Source organism: Protopterus annectens, chromosome 12.part0 (assembly GCF_019279795.1).
Source record: "Protopterus annectens isolate FY-2018-M chromosome 12.part0, PAN1.0, whole genome shotgun sequence".
NCBI lineage: Eukaryota > Metazoa > Chordata > Ceratodontiformes > Protopteridae > Protopterus > Protopterus annectens.
In genome coordinates this window covers 1,153,135,094-1,153,160,852 of record NC_056746.1, presented here as the reverse complement: position 1 = coordinate 1,153,160,852, position 25,759 = coordinate 1,153,135,094, and the positions used below count along the sequence as shown (strand labels likewise).

The following is a 25,759-nucleotide window of genomic DNA, read 5'->3' as shown; positions in this document are numbered from 1 at the left end:
ATTCTCTCCCCCTTGTTCTGTGGATTTGGATAAAAGGTTGGCAGATGAATAGTTTGGTTAAGAGCCACACTGGACACCACCTTAGGCATAAATGTTGGGTTTGTCCTCAGAGAGACCCTGTCTGGATAAAAAATGATAAAAGGTTCCACATCCATGAGTGCCTGTAGCTCTGAAACCCGTCTTGCAGAAGTTATTGCTAGGAGCAGAGCTGTTTTCCAAGATAAAAATTTTATATCAGCAGTAGCAGCTGGCTCAAAAGGGGGCAGGGTGAGTTTTTCCAAGACATAGTTGAGGTCCCATACAGGTATTGGTGATCTCCTTGGAGGCCTTAAATTTTTGGCTCCTCTGAGGTACTGCTTTAATAAAGGATGAGAAAAGACTGGTGGCTCTGTATTGTCTTTCTTTCGGCTTTTCTCGGTTAGGGGTCGCCACAGCGGACCTCCGGTCCGCTAATGATTGGCAGTAGATTTTTATGTACTGGCTTGCCAGACCTAACGCACAATCTTCAATGAAGGAACGCCCATTCACGCATGTCGCTACACAGAAGACGCTCTAACTGAGAATCGAACGGGCAACATTTAACTGTGAGGCGACAACGCTACCGCAGCACCAGGAGCCAAAATGGCAGAGGCATGAATTTTAATTGAAGAAAAAGATAGGCCTTTGTCCAGCATCTCAGTTAAGTATTGCAAAATCTGAGGAATATTTGGTACAGCTGTATCAGTTCCTTGTGCCTGGTTCCAAGCACAGAATCTCTTCCATTTTCCAGCACAAGATATTCTAGTACTAGGCCTTCTGGCTTCCAAAATTACATCCATCACAGCTTTACTGAGAGGTGTGTTTTGTTTGACTACATTATCCGCCATGCTGCCAGGTTTAAAGTCCTGAGGTGGCTGTGCAGGATCTGATTTTTTTTTCTGGGACAGTAGCTGAGGTATTTGAGGTAAGGTCCAAGCTGGGTATTGAGACAAGTTCCTTAGGATTGGATACCAGTACTGGCGGGGCCAGTCTGGGGCAATCAGTATCATCTTTGGCTTCTCCTGTCTGACCTTTAGGAGTACCTTGGGGAGGAGAGGCAGTGGAGGAAAGGCATATACTGATAGATTTTTCCAGCTGAAAGATAGGGCCGTCCACTTTCCATGCTTGTCTGTGATAAGTCCTTGTGCAGAATCTCTTTAGTTGGTAGGTGTGAGGGGAGACAAATAGATCTATGTCTGGGCATCCCCATTTCCTTGTTATCATGCTGAAGACTTGTGGATCCAGCTGCCACTCATGGGGATCCATGAGGTTTCTTAGTTTGTCTGCCAGAGTATTTTCCTTTCCTGACAGGAATTGTGCCTGCAGGTGTACTTGGTAAGTCAATGCTGTGTCCCACAAAGTCATGGCTAGTCTGCAAAGGGGGTAAGAATGTGTGCCCCCCTGCTTGTTTATATACCACATGACCGTGGTGTTGTCTGTCTTTATCAGTAGTTGTCCCGGATGAAGTAGGTCCTTTAAGGCTGTCAGGGCATTTTGAACAGCTAGCATCTCTTTTTGATTGATATGTAGATGCATTTGGTTTGAGGACCATGTGCCCTGAATGCATCTTCCTGCCAAGTGGGCCCCCCAAGGCATAATCTGATGCATCTGTTGTTAGTGTCTGCCTGGCTTGGGGTAATGTGAATGGCTGTCCCTTGTTCTGGTGACAAGCCTTCGCCCACCATCAAACTCCTGTTGCAGGCAGGGAATGAGAGTAATCATTGTTTCCAGGCTGTGACAATGTTGAGTCCAAACACTTTTTAGGTACCACTGAAGTTTCCTCATCTGCAGTCTTGCATATGGAATTAGTAGGATGCAGGATGCCATGAAGCCCAAAGCCTGCAGAATTCTTCTTGCAGATAACTGGGCCTTTGCTGCCAACATTTTGAAATAGGTAGTCAGTTGCCTTTGTTTGTCTGGCATGAGATAAGCCATCTGGGCAGTTGTATTTAAGCTTGCACCCAGGAATATTATCTCTTGAGAGGGTACTAGTTTTGATTTCTTTTCATTGACTGTGTACCCTAGGCATGTAAGAAGTCTTTTCACAAATGCCAGATGCTGTAGAAGAATGTCATTGTTCTCTGCTTGAATTAGACAGTCATCCAAGTAAGGATATATTTGTATTCCTCTTTGTCTGCAGAATGCAATTAATGGTGCCAGGCACTTTGTAAAGACCCTGGGCACAGTAGATAAGCCAAAGGGCAGTGCATTGAATTGGTAATTCATTGAGCCAGCCTTGAATCTGAGGTATCTTCTGCATGATTGTCTGATTGGGACATGCAGGTATGCCTCGTTTAGGTCTAAAGTCACCAGCTACGCATTCGTGCCCAGCATGGCCAGAAGCTGCTGCAAAGTCAACATTTTGAATTTTGGTATATCCAGGAATGTGTTCAGAATAGATAGGTCCAGTATTGGTCTCCAGGCCTTGTCCTTTCTGGGTACCAAGAACAGTCTTGAGTAAAATCCTTGTCCCTGTTCTTGCTCTGGTACTTGTTGAATTGCCCCCATGTCCAGGAGGGATGAAACTTGTTTTTGTGCCTTTGCCCATTGATTTTTTGGCAGATCTGGCCAGCCTTTTGCCTTTGGCATGGTATGGAAATGGAACTTGTAGCCTTGTGACACTATATTTAGAACCCACTTGTCCTGGGTTATAATGTGCCAATTTTGAGATGACTTCATTGGGACTGTTTCCTGTATGGTTGTGATTTGTCTTCTCCAACTTTGGAGGTAGAAGCACCCCCATTGCTTTGACCTGTATGAACCTTGCACCTGGGATCTGCCTCTGGGGCATCTGGATCTGCCCCTTTGAGGTTTGTCTGACACAGGAAAGGACCAATTCTTTGTAGGCCAGTGTCTACTAAACCTAGGTCGCTGTACTTGTAAAAAATCTTTGACAGTGTGCATAGATTTAGCTTTGTCCTCCATTTTCTTTAACACCTCTTCAGCCTTAACACCAAACAAGGCATCATGCTGTAAAGGTGCATCTAATAATTTAACTTTGACATGATCAGGCAGATTTTGTTCCTTTAACCAAGCATGCCTTCTAATTACAAAACCTGTAACTACGGCCCTGCAGGAGGCCTCCAAAGAATCAAAACCACACTGCAAAGTATGCTTTCCAACTTGTTCAGCTGCATGCAATAAATCCTGCATTTCCTTGTTTTCTGCACATTCAGAGTTTAACAACATTTTCTGTTTAAGCAATGCCATGACATGTTGCTGATATCTGAGCATATGAAACTGACAGTTTAAGGCCCTTACAGACAAGGTAGTAGATGTGTAAACCTTTTTTCCCCATCTATCCAGTGCCCTAGAATCTCTGTCAAAGGGGGTATGTTTTTTTGCAGCGGAAGCCTTAAACTCCTTTGGGACCCTGTGAAATAGTTTCTGGGTCTGCAGCAGGGTTTTTAAAAAGGAATGTATGAGATTCAGGAACCCTGTAATATCTGTCAGGCTTAGCAAGAGCTGGAGGTAAGGAGTCAGGGGTCAGACTAGACTCCGAAAACACATCATCTACAATGTCTAACACAAGTGGAATGGCTAGAGGCCTGTGTTGAGGAAGTAAAAGGAAATCCCTGAGCCTCCTTTTAGATTCTGAAAAATCTTGGCTCTCCCAGTGGAAATGCTCCCTCATGGTATGCAAGGTTTCCCCAAAAGAATAATCCTCTGGAGGAGAAGCTGAAGGTATAGATTCTTCAGCATCAGAATCCTCATAGGGGTGAAGAGAATATTCCTGATCAGAAGAAATAGAAACCTTATCTGAAGATTCATAGTCAGTCTCTTGCCTAGGCCTCATCAGGAGGGGGATGGAAACCCCTGATCAAGGTAATCAAGTCTTTGGCCATTTTGAGCATCTGTTTTTTGGCATAGAGGCCTGTCCACGTGGCTCTTGAGCTTGTTTCTTTGCTTTAGAAGATGCTTTAGTCTTTGCCTTTGAAGCTGAAGTTGTTTAAAGTTGTTTAGGTCTGAATACACCCTCAGAAGACAGTGCCTGCTCAGTGGCTCCGGACCCATCTGAGGGAATAGTGTCCAAGGCTCCAATACCTTGAGTTTCCAGCAGCATAGCCAACTCCACATGGGAGTCGGTAGCGGCCTGCGACTCTAAAGTAGTGGGCGTCAAGGGCTGCGAAAAGCGCCTCACTGAGAACTGGCGACTGGTTTAGGAGAAGCTTCGTCGTCGGTTTTGGGTCTTGGTTGTTTATCTTTCTCCTTTTCTTTGCGTTTTTTGTGAAAGGTAGTCGGATGGCTATCCGACGACATTTCTGGATAATTAAACTGGCGTCCAAAATAGTTTAAAGCAAAATCATACCAACGCTTAATAGTGTGTCAGTTAAATCTAGCACAAAACCGACAAACAGAAACGTGATCAGGGCCTAGGCAAGGAATACAGTAAGAGTGAAAGTCCTTATGCAGTATTTGCTTTCCACAAGAAATACAATTATTTACTTTTTCTGACATCGGTCTGGAGCAAGAAAAAAGTTTCCCCAACGGGGTACTTAGCTTTATTGAAGACTTCAGATTTGAAATTCGAACACGAAAATCTCAGGAGTCGGCCAACCGGCACTTGCAAACTGTTTCTGCTTCGGGCACCGTGCGGCAGGAAAGACTGAAGAAAATGGCGTTGGCTGCTTCTTTTATACCCCTGACGACCTGACATCAGGGAAAGGGCGACAGCAGCCGACGCAGGACCCAAGACATGGAATTCAGGCCGACTGAGGACACCCTGCCAGCAAGATTACCCAAATGTAATGACTGCAACAGTGAAACACGAAGAACATCTGATAGTGCGTGTAGCCTGCTTTGAAGCATAGGTATCTTCTGCAAGATTTCCTGATTGGGATATGCATGTATGCTTCTTTTAAATCAAGTGTTGCCAACCAGGCGTCTTTGCCTAGCATAGGAAGCAATTGGTGAAGAGTCAGCATCTTGAATTTTGGAATCTCCAGAAAGGTGTTTACAGTAGACAGGTCCAGGATTGGACGCTATGATTTGTCTTTTCTGGGTACCAGGGAAAGTCTGGAGTAGAAACCTTGTTCCTTTTCCTCTTCTGGCAGCAGTTGAATAGCCCCCATGCTTAAGAGAGAAAGTACTTGTTTTTGAGCCTCTGCCCACTGATTTGGGGGTAGGTCCGGCCACCCACTTGGCGTTGGCAACGTGTGGAAGTGAAATCTGTATTCCTGGGACACCTCCCAATTCTTTGCATGAAGAGCAATCTTTCCCCCAAAAGGAGTGCTTGGAAATTTTAAAAGGAAGTCATTGAGACAGTTTACCATAGGGGTGTTTTGTTATTCCCAGACTTGGAAGGCCCCCCCCCCCCCCACTGCTTAGTTCTGTGAGTCCCCTGGGACTGATACCTGGGGTTTTTGCTGTGTCTGGGTTTGGCTTGAGAAGACCTGGAAGGGGCTGGAAAGGACCAATTCTTAGAGGGCCAGTGCCTACTAAATCTAGGAGGCTGAACTTGTAAAAAATCTTTAACAGTTTGCATATATTTAGCTTTATCTTCCATCTTTTTAAGAACTTCTTCAGCCTTGTTGCCAAACAGGCAGTCCTGATTTAAAGGAGCATCCAACAATTTAGCTTTAACATGATCAGGCAAAGATTGCTCCTTAAGCCAAGCATGCCTTCTAAGCACAGACCCAGTAACAGCAGCCCTGCAAGAGGCCTCTAAAGAATCAAAACCACATTGCAAAGTATGTTTTCCAACTTGTTCAGCAGAATGCATTAAATCCTGCAAGTCTTTATTTTCCACACAGTCAGGAATTAACATCAATTTCTGTTTAAGCAGTCCAATAACATGTTGCTGATATTTTAACATATGAAATTGGCAGTTTAAAGTTCTAACTGCCAAGGTTGCTGAAGTATAAACCTTTTTACCCCATCAATCCAGCGCCCTGGAGTCTCTATCAGAACGGGTAGGATTTTTAGCAGTAGAAGCATTAATGCCCTTGGGCCCCTATGAAATAGTCTCTGGATCTGCAATAGGATTTTTGAAAAGGAACTTGTGGACTCAGGGACCCTGTAGTATCTGTCAGGTTTACTGGGAGCAGGAGGGAGGGAATCAGGGGCCAAACTGGATTCCGAGAAAGCATCATCCACAATGTCTAGTACAGGAGGAATAGCCAAAGACCTATGCTAAGGTAGGAGAAGGAAATCCCTAAGCCTCTTTTTTGAATCAGAAAATTTCTGGCTTTATATGTAAGGTTTCCCCAAAAGAAAAATCCCCAGCAGAGGGAATAGAGTCCTCTGCATCAGAATCCTCATAGGTAGGTATGGACAAATCCAGGTCATCAGAAGAGTCAGAAAAAACAGAATCCTGATCAGAAGATTCATAATGAAGCTCAGCCCTAGGCCTCTTGGGGGGGGGGGGGGGGTTTGGCTACCCCCTGATTATTAGATCTTCAGCCATTTTTATCATTTGTTTTTTAGGCATAGAGGCCTGAGCATGTGGCCTGGGCATCGTTTTTTTTAGACATGGATCGAGATTTACGCCTTAGTAATGAAGGAGGCGTCAATTTAATATGCAGGTTCGTAGGCCTGAATACACCCTCAGAAGCCAGTGCCTGCACAGCGGCTCCGAACCCATCCAAGTTAGAGACATCCGCGGGTTCCATAGTTGAAGTATCTCGCGGCATACCAGATTATGAATGGGACTCAGTAGAGGTCTGTGAATCAGAAGTAGCGGGTATCAGGGGCTGTGAAAGCGCCTCACTGAGTACCAGCAAACTGGCGACGACTGGCTTAGGAGAAGCTTTGTCTGCAGTTTTGGACCTTGGCGGCCTGTCTCTGTCTTTATCTTTGTGTTTTTTCGGAATCCCGGTAGTCGGATGGCTAACCGATGTCATTTCTGGATAATTAAACCAAGAACTGAAATATTTAGAGGTAAAAATATACCGATGACGGACAGTGCGCCGATTAAATAAAGCACAAAACCGGCAGCAAAGTACATCGTGGTCAGGGCCTAGGCAAGGAATACAGTACGAATGAAACTCTTTATGAGGTATTTGCTTTCCATAAGTAATGCAATTATTAACTTTTACTGACATCGGTAAGGAGCAAGAAAAAGTTTCCCCAGTGGGGTACTTAGCTTTTAGTTGAAGACTTCGGTTCTGAAACTCAAACGAAAATTTCAAGAGTCGGCCGACCAGCACTTGCGAACTGCTTCTGCTTCAAGCACCGCACGGCAAGAAAGACTGATGTAATGGCGTCGGTTTTATACCCCTGATGACCTGATCATGGAAGAAGGGACAGCAACCAACGCAGGACCCAAGACTTTGTTAATCAGGCCGACTGAGGGCAACCTGCAAGCTGATTACCCAAATGTAATGACTGCAACAGTGAAACACGAAGAACATCAGAAATTTCAGAATCCTGATCAGAAGAATCAGAAGGAAAATCAGTTCTAGGTCTCTTAGAGGGAGAAGGGTGGCTTCACCCGATTAGAGTAATAAGGTCTTCAGCCATTCTTATCATTTGTTTTTTAGGCATAGGGGCCTGACCATGCAGTCTGGGTGTTGGCTGTCTAGACATGGATCGAGTTTTAAGCCTTGAAGAAGAAGATGGTGTCGGTTTAATATGCAAGTCAGTAGGCCTGAATACACCCTCAGAAGCCGGTGCCTGCACAGCCGCCACGAACCCATCCAAGGTAGAGACATCTGCAGGATCCACAGTCGAAGAAGCATCTCTCGGCATACCGGATTCTGAATGGGTCTCAGTAGAGGCCTGCGAATCTGAAGTAGCGGGTATCAGGGGCTGCGAAAGTGCCTCACTGAGTACCGGCAGACTGGCAACTAGCTTAACAGAAGCGTCGGCGGCAGTTTTGGACCTATGCAGTCTGTCTCTGTCTTTAGCTTTGCATTTTTTCAGAATGTCGGTTGGCTTACCGAAGCCATTTCTGGATAATTAAACTCAGTACGAAAATATTTAGAAGTGAAAATGAACCAACGACGAATAGTTCGAAGTTTAAATAAGGCACAAAACCGACAGCGAGATACGTCGTGGTCTGGGCCTAAGCAAGGAATGCAGTGCGAATTAAAATCTTTGAGGTATTTGCTGTCCACAAGAAATACAATTGTTTACTTTTACTGACATTGGTTTAGAGCAAGAAAAAGGATCCCTAACGGGGTACTTAGCTTAGTTAAAAACTTCGGATCTGAAACTCGAAAATGAAAATTTCAGGAATCTGTCGACTGGCACTTGCGAAATGCTTCTGCTTCGGGCACCGCACGGCAAGAAAGACTGATGTAATGGCATCAGCTGCATGCTTTATACCCCCAACTACCTGACGTCATGGAAGATGAGACAGCAACCGATGCATTACCCAAGACTTTGATAATCAGGCTGACTGAGGGCCACCTGCAAGCAGATAACCCAGCTGTGATGACTGCAACAGTAAAACATGAAGAACATCTGTGGTGTTGTCTGTCTTTATCAATAGTTGCCCTGGAAGAATAAGGCATTTGTAGGCTGTCAGAGCATTCTGTACAGCAAACATTTCTTTTTGATTGATATGCAGGTGCATTTGCTTTGGGCTCCATTTGCCTTGAATGCATTGTCCTGCCATGCGAGCCCCCCATGCATAGTCTGATGAGTCTATTGTTAGGGTTTGGGTGGCAGAGGGTTGAGTGAAAGGGAGTCCTTTGTTGTATTCCACTGAAGAAGGCGGTTATGCTGAAACCAGCATGGAGGATTAAACTTTGATTTGCCTATCATATGGCTGTATTTGGAGTTTTTTTTGCCATTTACACCTCCTTGCTGGCCATTAGAGACTGGAAAAGACCAGTTTTTAGAAGGCCAATGCCTACTGAATCTAGGTGGACTCACCTGTAGGAAACCTTTAACCGTTTGCATAGATTTAGCTTTTTCCTCCATCTTTTTGAGGATGACTTCTGCTTTATTGCCAAACAGGCGTTCTTGGTTTAATGGTGCATCTAGTAATTTTGCTTTGACGTGGTCTGGCAAGATTTGCTCCTTAAGCCAAGCATGCCTTCTAAGAACAGACCCAATCACAGCTGCCCTGCAAGATAATTCTAAGGCATCAAAACCACATTGCAAAGTATGTTTTCCAACTTGGATAGCAGAATGCATTAATTCTTGTAAATCTTTATGTTCTGCACTATCAGGAATCAACACCATTTTCTGTTTAATTAGCTCCATAATATGATGCTGATACTTTAACATATGAAAAGTACAGTTGTGTACCTATCATAAATGTAGATGTTCGAGTGCATTCACTGTTGCAGTCATTACACTTGGGTTAATCTGCTGGCAGGCTACCCGCAGTCGGCCAGAGTTCCAAAGTCTAGGTCCGGCGTCGGTTGCTGTCGCCTGTTCCCTGACGTCAGTGCGCCAGGGGTATAAAAGATGCAACAGACGCCATTTTCTTCAGTTTTTCTTGCCTCAAATGTCAGGTGCCCCCAGATAGGAAGGCTGTAAAAAAAAGTATGCCAAAAAGCAAGCATGTAGTAAAATAAACATTTCCTTCATCTAAAGCAAATACACCACATAGGTTTGAGAAGTACAGTAGAGTCCCAGCATAGAAAAGGGGGATGGTGGGTGGGTAACCCGGACTGCAAAAGTGAATACACTCGAACATCTACATTTATGGTAGGTACACAACTGTACTATGTTCATCGTGTTTCACTGTTGCAGTCATTACACTTGGGTAGAATCCCAAAGCTGAGGTTGGGTAGCTGGTCCTAACTAGGGTTAGGAGACGCTACCAGGCCCTGCAGAACTGCAGTGGCAAAGCCTGCTCTGGATTTAGAGTAAAGAGGTAAGTGGTAGTGCTTGGTGAAAGTGTGCACTGAACTCCAGGTTGCAGCTTCTAAAATGTCTTTGGTTGGTACTCCTCTGAGAAAGGCTGCTGAAGTGGCTGCTGCTCTGGTAGAATGTGGCCTAATGCCCTTAGGCACTGATTTGCCACGTTGTGCATAGCAGAAGCGAATGCAGTGTCCTTTCCATTTTGAAATTGTCTGCTTTGAGATAGGCTTTCCTTGTGATCCTGCAGCATAAGCTACAAACAGCTGCTCAGTTTTTCTGAATGCCTTTGTTTTGTCCAAGTAGAATCGTAGCTGTCTGTGTATGTCCAAAGCGTGCAGAAATATCTCCCCCTTTTTCTGGGGATTTGGATAGAAAGTTGGCAAATGAATGGTTTGGTTAAGAGCCACACTGGAAATCACCTTTGGCATAAATGTTGGGTTTGTCCTCAGTGAGACCCTGTCCTGATGAAAAATGATGAAAGGTTCCACTGCCATTAATGCCTGTAACTCTGAGACTCTTCTTGCTGAAGTTATTGCTAGAAGCAGAGCAGTTTTCCATGATAAGAATTTTATATCAGCAGTGCTGGCTGGCTCAAAAGGAGGCAGAGTGAGTTTTTCTAAAACAAAATTGAGGTCCCAAGTAGGTATTGGTGCTCTCCTTGGGGGTCTTATGTTTTTTGCCCCTCTGAGGTACTGTTTTAGTAGTGGATGTGAAAAAATAGGAGGTTCCGTATTGTAATGAGCTGAAATGGCAGAGGCATGGATCTTAATAGATGAAAAGGATAGGCCTTTGTCCAGCATCTCAGTTAGGTATTGTAAAATCTGAGGAATATTTGGAACAAGTGGTTCGAGTCCTTGTGCCTGGTTCCAAGCACAGAATCTCTTCCATTTTTTTGCATAAGATTTCCTAGTGCTGGGCCTCCTGGCTTCTAAAATGACATCCATAACAGCTTTAGAGAGAGGTATGGTCTGAGTGGCTATATTATCTGCCATGCAGCCAGATTTAAGGTTCTGAGTTGACTGTGCAGAATCTGATTGTTTTGTTGAGTCAGAAGATGAGGAATTTGAGGTAAAGGCCAGGCTGGGCCTTGAGACAAGGTCTTTAGGATTGGGTACCAGTACTGGCGTGGCCAGTCTGGGGCAATCAGGATCATTTTTGGCTTCTCTTGTCTGACCTTTAGGAGCACCTTGGGAAGAAGAGGCAGTGGAGGAAAGGCATAAACTGTCAGGGCTTTCCAGCTGAATGACAGAGCATCCACTTTCCATGCTTGTGAGTGATAAGTTCTTGTGCAGAATTTTTGAAGTTGGCAGTTGTGAGGGGAGGCAAAAAGATCTATGTCTGGGCGTCCCCATTTCCTTGTTATCATGCTGAAGACCTGTGAATTTAGTTTCCATTCATGAGGATCCATGAGATTTCTGCTTAGTTCGTCTGCCAGTGTGTTTTTGGTTCCTGGCAGGAATTGTGCCTGCAGATGTACTTGATAGGTCAGTGCTATATTCCACAAAGTCATGGCTTGCCTGCAGAGGGGGCAGGAATGTGTGCCCTCTTGTTTGTTTATGTACCACATAACTGTGGTATTGTCCGTCTTTAGTAATAGTTGTCCTGAATGCAGTAGATCCTTGAAAGCTGTCAGAGCATTCTGTACAGCTAGCATCTCTTTTTGATTGATGTGAAGATGCATTTGTTCCTTGGGCCATGTGCCCTGAATACATTTTCCTGCCACGTGTGCCCCCCAGGCATAATCCGATGCATCCATTGTTATTGTCTGCCTGGCTGTGGGTAAGGTGAAAGGCTGTCCCTTGTTGTGGTGACAGGCCTGGGACCACCATCGAAACTCCTGTTGAAGGCTGGGAATTAGAGGTATTATTGTTTCCAGGTTGTGGCAATGTTGAGTCCAAACACTTTTTAGATACCATTGTAATTTCCTCATAAGCAGTCTTGCATATGGAATTAGTACAATGCAGGATGCCATGAAGCCCAGGGCCTGCAGAATTTTTCTTGCAGGGAGCTGGGTCTTTGTTGTCACCATTTGAAAGTAATGAGTCAGTTGCCTTTGCTTGTCTGGCATGAGATAAGCCATCTGGGCAGTTGTATTTAAGCTTGCACCCAGGAATATTATCTCTTGAGAGGGCACTAGTTTTGATTTATTTTCGTTTACTGTGTACCCTAGGCAAATTAGTAATCTTTTTACAAACGCCAGATGTTTTAGTAGAATGTCCTTGCTCTCTGCTTGAATAAGGCAGTCATCCAAGTAGGGATATTTTTGAATTCCTTTTTGTCTGCAAAATGCAATTACTGGTGCCAGGCATTTTGTGAAGACCCTGGGCGCAGTAGATAAGCCAAAGGGCAGTGCAGAGAATTGGTAATGCATTGAGCCAGCTATGAATCTGAGGTATCTTCTGCAAGATTGTCTGATTGGGACATGCAGGTATGTCTCCTTGAGGTCCAAAGTAACTAGCCTAGCCTTCTTGCCTAGCATGGGTAGAAGTTGCTGAAGTGTTAACATTTTGAATTTTGGAACATCCAGAAAAGTATTTAGGTTTGACAAGTCCAGTATTGGTCTCCAGGCTTTGTCCTTCCTGGGTACCAGGAAAAGTCTTGCGTAAAATCCTGGTCCTTGTTCGTGATGTGGTACTCTTTGAATGGCTCCCATATCCATGAGAGCAGCAATTTATTTTTGTGTCTCTGCCCATTGGTTTTGTGGCAGGTCCGGCATACCCTTTGATTTTGGAAGGGTGTGAAAGTGGAACCTGTAACCCTGAGAAACAATATTCAGTACCCATTTGTCCTGGGTGATGATTTTGGAAGGGTGTGAAAGTGGAACCTGTAACCCTGAGAAACAATATTCAGTACCCATTTGTCCTGGGTGATTATGTGCCAATTGTGTGAGAAAAGTGCTAGCTTTCCCCCTAAGGGTGCTGCCAAAAGGTAAGTGCTTGGCATCTGTAGAGGGAAGTCATTGGGATTGTTTCCTATAAGGTTGTGATTTGTCTTCTCCTCCTTTGGTGGCTGAAGCACCCCATTGTTTAGGTCTGTAGGAGCCTTGGGGCGGAGATCTGCCTCTTGGGCGTCTGTATCTGCCTCTTTGTGGCCTGTCAGACACCGGAAAGGACCAATTTTTTGAAGGCCAGTTTCTGCTAAACCTAGGTGGTTGAACCTGTAAGAAATCCTTCACTGTCTGCATTGATTTTGCTTTATCCTCCATTTTCTTTAACACTTCTTCTGCCTTAACACCAAACAAAGTATCATGCTGTAGTGGAGCATCCAATAATTTTACTTTAACATGTTCAGGAAAACTTTGTTCTTTTAACCAAGCATGCCTTCGAATGAGAGCCTGTAACTGCGGCTCTACAAGAAGCCTCTAATGAATCAAAACCATATTGCAGAGTATGCTTTCCCACCTGTTCAGCTGCATGCAGTAAATCCTGCATTTCCTTATTGTCAGGACTTTCTGAGTTTGTAAGCATTTTCTGTTTTAATAAAGACATGAGGTACTGTTGATATTTAAGCATGTGAAATTAGAAGTTATGTACTCACCATAACGTTCCATCTGAGTAGGTGTATTCATTTGTCTGCAACCTGTGGGTTATGGATCCGATATCGGATCCGAACCGGCATGGTTTTCCAGCTATGGATCCAAGCTCTCAGCTCCTCCCCTCACCCATAATGCCCTGCTCTACCCTCATGACCTCAGATCGAGTTTGCCAAAGCAACAATACCCTAAAAAGGGTAACAAGGAATATGCAGGAAACTGAAAGGCCAGGGGGATAGGAGGGCGGGATGGTTGCAGACAAATGAATACACCTACTCAGATGGAACGTTATGGTGAGTACATAACTTCTAAATCTGAAGTAGGATATTCATTTGTCTGCAACCTGTGGGACAGAGTCCCCAGCTACCTGAATCTTGGGCGGCCATCATGGAAGGATATTCCAGAGCACCTGGAGCCAAAGGATGCTCTACCCCTAGATGCAAGATCCAACTTATAGTGGGAAATAAATGTATGAGATGAAGCCCACGTGGCTGCTGCACAAATATCATCTAGAGGAATCCTAGCCTTGAAGGCTGCCGAGGTAGATACTGACCGGGTTGAATGGGCATGAACACCCCCCGGTGCGGGCCTTCCTGACGCTTGATAAGCCAATAAAATGCACTGTGAAATCCAGCGGGACAGAGAAACTTTAGAAATTTGCTTGCCCAAATTGAATTTTGCAAAGGAAATAAACAGCTGGTCGGATTGCCTATGACCAGCTGTCCTGTTGAGATAAAATCTAAGTTGCCTGTGAACATCTAGTGAGTGTAGCTTATATTCACCTTTGTTTTCATACTTAGGGAAGAAAACAGGGAGGTTAATGGATTGATTGATGTTTGCTTCAGAAGCGATTTTAGGAAGGAAGGACGGGTTGGTCCTGAGGGAGACACGGTCCGGATGAAATACCAAGTAAGGAGGTTTAGCTGATAAAGCTTGAAGTTCAGAAACTCTCTTGGCTGATGTAATGGCTACCAAAAAGGCTGTCTTGTAGGACAAGAATTTGAGATCCACCGTAGCCGCGGGCTCGAAAGGGGGAGCGGTCAAGGCCTGTAGGACCAAAGAAAGGTCCCAAGGAGGAACTGCTTGTTTTATAGGGGGTCTGAGAAGGAAAGTACCTTTAAGAAATGTTTTACACAACTTGGCTGACATAAGAGGATTAGAATCTTGACCAATGTGATAGTGAGAAATTGCCGCCAGTTGAACTTTGACTGTGGAACTGCTGGCACCATCATTAAAGAGAGAGGTTAGAAAATCAAGCACTACAGGGAGAGGAACCGTGAAGGGATTTAGGCCTTGCCGCTCCGCCCACACAGAGAAACGTTTCCATTTGCTTCGGTAAACCTTTCTAGTGGATGGTTTATGAGCCGCCACCAAAATAGCCTTTACCGGTGAAGAAATACCGAGTCCTTATCAAGAGTGGAACTGGAGCAGCCAAGCGGTCAGCTTCAGGTTGTCCAGGTTCGGAGGAGGAATGCAGGATGGATGGGATATCAGATCCGGGATGGGATCTAGAATCCAAGGAGGATTCACCGAGTGAGACCTTAGGAAGGGGAACCAGATCTGTCGAGGCCAGAATGGAGCAATGAGAATCATTCTGCAACCCACCCGAGAGGCTTTCTGAAGAACTTGCAGCATCAGAGGCAAGGGTGGATAGGCATACAGAAGACCGGGTGGCCAAGCATGCACCAGAGCGTCTCTTGGGGTACCTCCGGGAGGAGGTATTAGAGCGAAAAACTGTCGCACTTGGTGTTTGAGGGAGAGGCAAAAGATCGCATGAAGGGTTCCCCACCGTGCGAATATGCGTTCCGCTACTTGACAATTGAGCGACCACCGTAAGGGGTCAGAATGGTGCGACTGAGCTTGTCCGCTAGGATGTTGGACCGACCGGAATGTGCGTTGCTATGAGAAAGCGATTGGTGGAGATTGCCCATTCCCAAACTCTCATGGCCTCTCGACAAAGAGGGTAAGACCTTGTTCCCCCTTGCTTGTTGATGTACCAGACAACAGACATATTGTCCGATTGAATCGCAATTGTTCCCAAGGGAAGAAAGTCCTGAAGTGCTAGCAACGCTAAGAGCACTGCTCTCATCTCTAGAACATTGATATGCAGTAAGGTCTCTGAATCGCTCCACGTGCCTTGGACTGTCCGCCCATAAAGTGCCCCCACCCGAGGCGGGAGGCGTCCGTGGTCACCGTGGCGAGAGGGGAGAAGCACAAAATGGGCGACCCTCGTGGAGATCCGGGAGTGGAGCCACCACAATAGGGACCGCTTGCAAGCCTTGCTGATCGCTATGGGATGATGCATGGGGAGAGCAAGGTATGACCACTGTACTAAGAGCGTCCACTGTAGAATGCATATTGAGTCTGGCAAGAGGAAGAAGTGCTATAGCAAGCCATGGACCCTAGAGCCCTCAGGACCAACTCCGCTGGAACAGAACTTGAATGGAGAATGGCCCGCACCTGGAGCTGCAGATTTAGAACTCTGTCCGCAGTGAGGAAGGCTCAGAACTCCTTGTGTCTAGTCTGGCCCCTATGAAATCTAAGAGCTGTGTGGGCCAGGTTGGACTTTTTGTATTTATTGTGATGCCCAGAAATGGAGCAAGATGGAGAAAGGAGTCTCGCCAAGAGAAGTAGATGCCTTGTTGGGGCGGTAAGGAGCCAGTCGTCCAGGTAGGGAAAGACCTGCACCCCCTGAAGCCTCAGGTGGGCCGCTACCACTGCTAGTACTTTGGTAAACACCCTGGGGCTGTGGTGAGACCAAAGGGAAGGACCCGAACTGGTAGTGACTGGCTCCCAGCCGAAGCGGAGAAACCTCCTGGAGCCTGTCCATCAGGATGTGGTAGTACGCCCTTGAGATCTATCGAGCACATCCAGTGATTTTCTCCCAGAAGGGGAGAATAGATTGCAGAGTGACCATTCGAATTTTTCTTTGGGGACTGCCAGATTCAAGAGAGAGAGGTCTAGGATTGGTCTTAGTTCCCCGTCTTTTGGCACTAAAAGAATCTGGAGTAGAACCCTGATCCGATCTGGTCTGGGGAACGGGCTGGATGGCTCTTTTCTTTAGCAGATGGCCAATTTCTGCCAAAGCGGCCTCCCGTTGACCGGGTGGGACGCCTGGGAGGGACTTCAACTTTGGAAGGTGAAGGAAAGGAATGCGATATCCCTGGATATGATTTGGAGAACCCAGCGGTCCGATGTTATGGACTCCCATGCCGCTAGGTGCCCCGGAACGCCCCGACTGCCTCCGGAGTAGAGCAGTCGGGCAACCTCAGGGTTGCTGCGGGCCGTTCAGAGAAAGGTTCCCTGGACCCGAAGTTTCTGGGAGCCCCTCTGCCTCTAGGGCGGCGTCCTCCCTGTCCTCCTCTGCCACGGAAGGACTGGTTGTCCGAGCAGGCTGGGACTGCTGCGACTTCGAACCACATCTTCTTCTGACCCTTTTGGTTCCTAGAATAGGGCCTCTGGGGTGCAGAGAAGCGGATTCCGGCAGACAGCGTCTTCCGTCCTTCTCGCCTGGGTCAACGTCGCGAACGGTCTTGCCAAACAGAGCAGAACCATCAAAGGGGCGTTTCGCAAGAGACGCCTTGAAGGGCTCAGAAAAATGCAGTGACGGAGCCAGGCCTGACGCCCAGTGACCAGTCCTGTCCCGCAGCTCTAGCGGCGCCTCCGTTGCATGGGAGAGTAGCCGCATAGAAGTATTTGTAACTGACCTAACAGTGGCCATTTTGGTGGAGTGCAGAACTCTGTCCTCCTCCGAAATGGACTCAGGGGGGGATGCAGCGTATTCCTTAATAAGATCTCGCTGCATCCGAATAACATGTGCCAAATAGTTCAGCCCTTACCGAGAAGGTCGCCGAACTGAACATCCGCTTCCCCAAGCGGTCCATCATCCGAGACTCCTTGCTGGGTGGGTGGACTGAGGGACTCTCCTGAGCCAGTTCCCTCTTTGTGGCCGCCGCCATCAACATGGCATCTACAGGAGGCCCCTTACTCCAATGGGTCCTGTCGGAGGGCGGACTAAGGATCCTATCCGGTCTTTTGGGAATTGGTTCCACGGTGTCCGGTTCCTTCCACGCCCTGGTGGTAATAAGGTCCACCAGGGGGTCGGCAGGGGACACCCAAGAGGTAGACGGGCCCGTTTCAAATGCCTCCAAGAACACGGACTCGTCCGAGGAAGACTTGGGGGCAGACCACCCCCCCCTAATACGGAGCATTTCCATGATGTCTCCAAAGGAGACATCCTCGGGGGGTGACCGTGGGGAGCCTTCCCTTCCTCCAAGTCCGTGTCTTCTGTGAGAGACTCGGGAGTCAATGTGCCTCCTTTTGCATTATGCTTGCGAGGGCCTCCTCTGGGGGCTGTCAGAGGAGTCCTCGCAGCAGCAATTTGCTCCATAGGAGCAACTTGGGGCACAGAAACGGGCTGTCCCAGGGGCCGGATGGTGGAAGCCTGGCCCAGTGCAGAGGGAGCGGGACAGAGCCGAAGCAAGTGCCGGGGTCCGAGACCTCAACAGAGCCCTCTCCACTACATCAAAGGCCGAAGGGAGCCGACCTCACCAAAGGATCCGACAATCGGCTCCCCTCGGATCCGAAGAGTGGATCGGAGCCGGCACCGGCACTCGGATCCGAAGGGACAGTGCGCTCCGACACAGACGGCGCCGAAGGAGCACTGATCCCCGGATCCGGCTCGGATCCAGGCTCCGAGATCGGGTCCGGCGACTCGAGGGCAGGGTCGGGTCCGGTACCAAGTACTATCGGCTCCGACCTCCCCGCCCGGCTGCTCGGCTCCAGCTGCTCCGAACCCGGATAGCGGGTCGGAGAAGGAGCAATAGGCTTAAAAGGGTGTTGAGCTCCCGAGGGGAGGCAAGAGCACTCCCATCTGCATCTGGGCCTGGATGAACCTTCTCATCATCCGGTCCAGATCAGCATCAGAAAGGCTATGGGTAGATCTCGAAGAGGCTACCGAGGTAGGCCTGGAGTGCCTCCTCGATAGCCTCGACGGAGATCGGGTCTCCTCCTCCTCAGGACCCGTGAAAAGCACACAGGGGACCGGAGCCGAGAAGGAGGAGACCGAACCGACAACGGAGCCGGGAGAAGCCGCTTGGCTGGCGGGGCGAAACAGAGGTCTCGGCCCGCCGCTTGGTGCTTCTCCCTCCGGTCCTTTAGCAGCATCCTCTCCTCTCCAGAAGCGGGAGTTTGAGTCCCAGGAGCAGGAGGTGGTGCCACAGGGGAACAACTGCAGCCACAGTAGTCCCGAAGGAGCGGAGGCCGGAGCCGAGTCTGGCGGTAAAGACCCGCCAAGACCAGCTTGGACCTCCGCTCCCTCAGTGCCCTGGGGTTGAACCCTGCACAAATGGAACAACCAGATGTGAGGTGTTCAACCCCAAGACACTTAACACACCGAGTGTGGCCATCAGCGGTGAGAGCTTATGGCCACACTCGAGCATTTCGAAAATATAGATTTAGGCTGGTCAGCCATAATCTATAAAACACTAAAAGTTACAGAAAGTAACTTAAAACAAAAAGACACACAGGCCTACACACACACTCTACGCAACAGCGAGGGGAGGGAATAAAATTTACTTACTTTAACTTAAAATAAACTCAAAATACTCTATATTAAAGGGGAACCTAAACTTTCACACAAATTCAGTCAAACAACCAAAAAAATTCTCTGTTTTTTACAAGAAAAAGAGTTCACTTAGCTGAGAGCTATGTACCCAAATCCAGTCACCAGCGCGGCAAACGAGATCTGAGGTCATGAGGGTAGAGCAGGGCATTATGGGTGAGGGGAGGAGCTGAGAGCTTGGATCCATAGCTGGAAAACCATGCCGGTTCGGATCCGATATCGGATCCATAACCCACAGGTTGCAGACAAATGAATATCCTACTTCAGATCTGGCAGTTTAAAGCCCTTACAGCCAAAGTAGCAGAAGTGTAAACTTTTTTCCCCCATCTATCCAGAGCTCTAGAATCTCTATCAGAGGGAACAGGATTTTTTGCAGTGGAAGCCTTAACCCCTTTGGGGCCCTGAGAAATAGTTTCTGGGTCAGCAGCAGGGTTTTTGTAAAGAAATTTATGAGAGTCAGGGACCCTGTAGTACCTGTCTGGCTTGACTGGTGCAGGGGGTAAAGAATCAGGAGACAGACTGGGTTCAGAGAAAATATCATCAACAATATCAAGCACAGGGGGGATAGCCAAGGGCCTGTGCTGAGGCAATAAAAGAAAATCTCTGAGCCTTTTCTTGGATTCTGAATAATCCTGGCTCTCCCAATGGAAATGCTCCCTCATGGTGTGCAGGGTTTCCCCAAAAGAATAATCCTCAGGTGGAGAGGCTGAAGGTATAGATTCTTCTGCATCAGAATCCTCATAGGGAGGGAGAGAGTATCCCTGATCAGAAGAGGAATCAGATGAAATAGAAACCTGGTCAGAGGAATCATAGTCAGTGTCTTGCCTAGGCCTTTTATCAGGAGGGGGTTGGGAACCCCTGATCAAAGTAATTAAATATTTGGCCATTTTAAGCATCTGTTTCTTTGGCATGGATGACTGTCCTGGAGAATGCTGTACTTGTTTTCTTGTCTTTAATGGTGATTTTGACTTTGCCTTGGCTGCTGCAGAGGACTTAATAGTAAGCTGTGAAGGTCTGAAAACACCCTCAGAAGCTGATGCCTGCACAGCGGCTCCGGACCCATCTGAGGGAATAGTTTCCGCAGGCCCAATACCTTGAGTTTCCAGAGGCCTAGGTGTCTCCACGTGGGAGTCGGATACGGCCTGTGGCTCTGAGGTAGTGGGAGTCAGGGGCTGTGAAAGCGCCTCACTGAGAACTTGGCGAACCGGCAACTGGCCTAGAAGAGGCTTCGTCGTCGGTTTTGGACCTCGGATGCCTGTCTTTTTCCTTGTCTTTGAGTTTTTTATGAATTCCAGTCGTCGGTTGTTCCGACGGCATTATATAGTTAAACCTCCGGCCAAAGTAATGTAAAGCAAACTCAAACCGACGCTTAATAGTGCGTTTGTTGAATCTAGCACAAAACAGACAACTAGTGACGTCATGGTCAGGGCCTAGGCAAGGAATACAGTAAGAGTGAAAGTCCTTATGAGGTATTTACTTCCCACAAGAAATACAATTGTTAACTTTTACTGACATCGGTCTGAAGCAAGAAAAATTTCCCCAACGGGGTAGTTAGCTTTATTGAAGAGTTCGGTTCTGAAACTTGATTTCGAAAATCTAAGGAGTTGGCCGACCGGCACTGGCAAACTGCTTTTGCTTCGGGCACCGCGCGGCAAGAAAGATTGAAGAAAATGGCGTTGGTTGCATCTTTTATACCCCTGGCGCACTGACGTCAGGGAAGAGGCGACAGCAACCGATGCTGGACCTAGACTTTGGAATTCTGGCCGACTGCGGGTAGCCTGCCAGCAGGATAACCCAAGTGTGATGACTGCAACAGTGAAACACGATGAACATCTGGCAATTTAAAGCCCTGATGGCAAGAATAGCAGAGGTGTATACCTTCTTACACCATCTGTCTAAAGCCCTAGAGTCCCTGTCCGAAGGGGTAGGGTTTTTGGCTGTTGTAGCCTTAATGTCTTTAGGTCCCTGGGAAATGGTCGCTGGATCTGCAGTAGGATTCTTAAAGAGGATTTTGTGGGAGTCATGTACTCTGTGATACCTGTCGGGTTTCCTGGGAGCTGGAGGCAAAGTATCAGGGGTAAGGCTGGATTCCAAGAAGACATCACCTACAATTTCCAGAACAGGAGGGATAGCTAGAGGCCTGTGCTGAGGCAAGTTTAAAAATTCCGAGTCTCTTTTTGGACTCTGGATAGTCCTGGCACTCCCAGCGGAAATGTCTCTAAGGGTATGCAGGGTTTCACCAAAAGAAAAATCTTCTGGTGGGGAAGCAGAGGGAATGGAATCCTTTACATCAGAATCCTCATAGGTAGATAAGGGTATGCCCTGGTAATCAGAAGGATCAGAGTCAACAGACTCATAATCTGAAGAATCAGAAGGAAAATCAGTTATTGGTCTTTTTGAGGGGAAAGGCTGTCTTCTTCTAATTAAAGTTATAAGATCTTCAGCTATTCTAAGCATTTGTTTCTGAGTCATGTGGGCCTGAGAATGTGCTTTGGTCATCGGTTTCCTAGGCGTAGTGCGAACTCTGGGCATGAGAAATTCGGTATTTTTGGTTTGAAACGAAGTCGTCGGCATACCGGACTCCGAATGGGTCTCAGTAGAGGCCTGCACATCTGTAAAAGTGGGTATCAGGGGCTGTGAAAGTGCCTCACTGAGTACCGGTGGACTGACGGACTAGCTTAACGGAAGCCTCGTCAGCAGTTTTGGACCTATGCGGTCTGTGTCTCTGTCTTTATCCTTACGTTTTTTCAGAAGATCGGTAGTCGGATGGCTTATTGAAGCCATTTTGGAATACGGAGAATGAGAGCGAAAGAATTTAATGACAAAAACAGCCCAACGACGAATAGTTCAGGCGTTGAATAAGGCACAAAACAGACAGCGAGTAACGTCGTGGTCTGTGCCTAAACAGGTGATGCAGTAAGAATGAAAATCTCGGTGAGGTATTAGCTTTCCTCAGGCAAGACAATTATTAACTTTTTCTGACCGGTTATAGCAAGAAAAAAGGATCCCCAATGGGGTACTTATCTTTTAGAAGACTTCAGGTCTGAAACTTGAAAAATGAAAATTTCAGGAGGCGGCCGATCGGCACTTGCGAACTGCTTCTGCTCCGGACACTGCATGGCAAGAAAACCTGATGTAATGGTGTCAGCTGCATGTTTTATAACCCTGACCACCTACATGGAAGAAGCAACAGCACCCGACATAGAAATCCCAAGACTCTGGTATTCAGGCCGACTGAGGGCTACCTGCAGGCAGATAACCCAAGTGTGATGACTGCAACAGTGAAACATGAAGTACATCAAGTATTCCCTTGCAAAGGGGGGGGGGGTCTTTGTAAGTGTGAAGAGTTATGCAGTTCGGCACAGAAGCACATCAACTGCACTCAACACCAAGGATCATAAAATTTACAACCACGTAAACAAGTTATATAAACAGTCAATTTCAAAATTTATTCAAAATAAGATTATGAGCTCTAACTTCAGTAAAAATGTTCACATAGGTATCAAGTACTTTTAAGTATGTAACTCAACATTCTCTCACTGTTCCCAGGGGAATCCATGTGTTTTATAGGACACAGCTCCCACCAAGCACATTGCTGGACTGAGATGTTTTATATAACAAATGCTGCAGACTGATTATTTGTTGCTTACATTGTCTCAATGATGTTGCCAACCTTGTGCTGGTATGCTCTTCTGTGTAGGCAGTTGCGTGTGTGGAACATGTCATAAAGATCAGCAACTTCCTGCAAGTGGAGATAAAAAAACAAATCATGCCAAAGAAAACACGTTTTCTGATTTCTAATGTATACTTCTTGTCAAGAAGTGAAAAAAGTAAACAATCTTAAAATTCATATCTCCAACCTTCCAAGAACACTACATTCCCAGAAGTCCTGAAACCAGCAGTGGTCAGCATTTAGTACAGTGCCTGTATCTCAGTGATGAAATCTTGTATAAGAAGTACAATTACACATAATATGCTTTATAAACACAACTCAATCCAACTCACATTATTCTCAGCAAGCAGGTCACAAGAAACCACTCCCCTCCTTTTTAGCTAAATGCTGTTTAGTGCATCCTAAGTTTCTAGCACCATTCATTTTTTTTTCATTTCCACTTACCCCTTTGCTACAGATCATGAATGTTCCATTATTTCCATACCCAAATTTCATGTTAAAAAAAAAATGACCTTCTTCAGGCTGGAAGTAGAGGTATAGAAAATATGCAAGACTGGGGCTGGAACTTACTTAAACATGGCAAAGAACTAAGGTACTGGGAGCAAATATCTACTGATGGAAAGAATACAGTAGGAAGAGGTCAAGCAGATGTTTGAACTGCAGGTTAGAGACTGCTTCCCACACCAGGGTTTAATGTAAGAGCATAGGGAAAGGGAAAGGGAAAGGGGAGTGCTAAGTGAACGACAAGCTGTGGTAGAGTTTTTACTAAAGTCAAATCAAGAGTCTGCTGTTAAAATGTGGATCACTAGGGCAGAAAAACATTGCATGATAGCTATAAAAGAGCAAATTTAGAAAAGATTGAAACTGGAAAAGTAATCTGCTAAACAACAGAGGGAGAACATAGCTGTATGGCTTTCAAACATGCGCTAAAGTCCAGAAGGTTTAGGATTTTTGATTGGAAATACTGATTTTATACCGCCAAGCATACTTCAAAGAAATGTTACCCAGGTAGAGAGCAAATGCTGAAGTGTCATGGAAACAGAGGTAACTGGAAACATTTTTGGGAGTGAAACGAGTAGGCAGATTTTAAAAATTCCCAGCACAATTGTCTGCCAAAAATTTGGGGGATCAAATGGCTATAACAATGGAAACTATTCTTCTAAACTAGGACACAGGATCTAAATTACCTAAACATGGTAAGGCCTTAAGTTTAATGTTACTGACTGCCAAAGTAGCAATTAAAAGAAAATGGAAATCAACATCTAATCCAACAATAAATAAGTACTTATTATAAAATCGTTGGGAGTGGGATTTCTAGACAAGGGAAGGAACAAAATACAAAGAATTACATGGAAACTGTGGAACAATACATGCAGAATAACATGCAGGAGGAGGAGCAGGGTTTAAGGGAGGGCAGGAATTGAGCAATTTATGTAATGCTGGAATGAAAGAATTAATATATTTAAGGCACAACTCATATAAATGAAAAATGCTAACATGTTTTTCTATTAATGTACTTCTGCACATGTCTTAGGCGATAATTTAAGAATTATCAAAAAACTTCAAAGAAGAATTAGCAGAGATCTCAAAAGGAGGACGAGTTAGCCTTTTTAATATACAATCCAAGTCCCAAGGAGTGGACCACTCTTTGCCATAGAGATTTAACATGGAGAAATCCCTTGAGATACAGCTGGACTTGAATAGAGCTAGATAAAGAAGAACCAAGTAGCAAACAAGCAGAAATAGATGAAAGATGCACCTTGACAGACGTGTACTGTAGTTTTGTCCTCTATTTTGACACCAGAAACAAAACCTCTTCCACTTGGATATACAACACTGGAGGGAATTAAAATCCCATCACCCATATTGTGAGCTTTGTGGTCTGCAGACTGCAATGTAGTAGTGTCTCAGTGCCCTAAGCAGTAAATCTACCAGGGGAGGAAGAGTCTGGTACCAACCTCTGTCCATTTCTTTAGAACAGAAAACAAATGTCTTAGCCAAAAGGAGGTAAGCAGCCCCTCTGATTGTCCCCTCAATATCTTTTAAAACATTTTGGGAACCAGAGGGGAAAAGAACATACAGAAATTTTCCCTTTGCAGGTTGGTCAGAAGGCATCTGCTTTCATTCCGTTTGCAAGGAGTTATGAAGTAAAACATTCAGATGCCTCTTGTACTGCTGCAAACATGTTTATTTGAGAAACTATAAACTGATGGATGGGCCACTAGGCAACATAAGACCACCACTACTGTAGAAGCAGTTAGAGATTTCTTTAGCTCGACAGTGGATCCTAGACACTGAAGAAAGTTCATGGAGAACTCCAAAAGCCTTTAGTACCCCATGAAATGGAAGCTGATGAATTAGGAAAAACAACCAGATATGGTAAGGATAGATGTGAATTTCCTGGAGCCTGCAAAAGGCTATAACCAGAACCAGACACTCTGAATACCCTTGATGCTACCAACAGCCCAAAGAGCAAAGAAGTAAACCAATAAATACTGTGAGCTCAAAACAGAGAATCTTAAATATTTTCTATTTGTACATTCATATCCACAAGAGTTATAATCAGTGTTTAAATCCATATAGTAGCACACAGAGCATGTGGGTACAAAAGAGACAATGGAGCTTGGATGGGGTGCATTCTAAAGTAAGGAGCCCCTAAAAAGGTGTTTAGTCTGTAGAGAACTAAAATCAGCCTCTGATCTGCTTCCTTCCTGGGGCTAGAAACAGTTTTTGATAACATCTTTTTCCCTATAGATGTGGAAGCACTTCTACCACTCCTAACAGAAGAATATTTGAAGTAAAAGATGGCATAAGATGTTCGTTACCTCTGGGAACCTCGGGAATGCCTGACAGGGTTGATTTGGAATTCCACTTGAGCTAGTAACCTTCTCGTATTATTTTTAACACCCAGGAATCTGAAGTGATTGTTGCCTATAATGGGAAGCAAAGAGAAAGCTTGCCAGCAATTCTGGAGGATGGGGGTAACTGTCTAGGGTGGGGAAAGAGTGGGGGCTGACCTCTATTAGTAATGCAGCCCACTCTAGTTGCTATAATAGGTTCATAGGAGGTTACTAAGCTAATGGCGCTAGAGCCTTTACAACCCTAGCCGTGTTGCACCCACTGTTGCCTAATTGACTTTGGTTAGTTAGTCGTT

At 45.9% G+C, this 25,759-nt stretch overlaps 1 protein-coding gene across 1 annotated transcript in view; it reads right to left on the bottom strand.

Moving 5' to 3' along the window:
- SAMHD1 (SAM and HD domain containing deoxynucleoside triphosphate triphosphohydrolase 1) overlaps positions 1-25,759 on the bottom strand; it is a gene marked incomplete in the record, with an annotated part of 1,343,678 nt that overhangs the window by 487,290 nt on the left and 830,629 nt on the right. Inside the window, 1 exon segment of the mRNA XM_044090179.1 lies at positions 22,583-22,674. Within this exon segment, the coding sequence (XP_043946114.1) occupies positions 22,583-22,674 (92 nt within the window).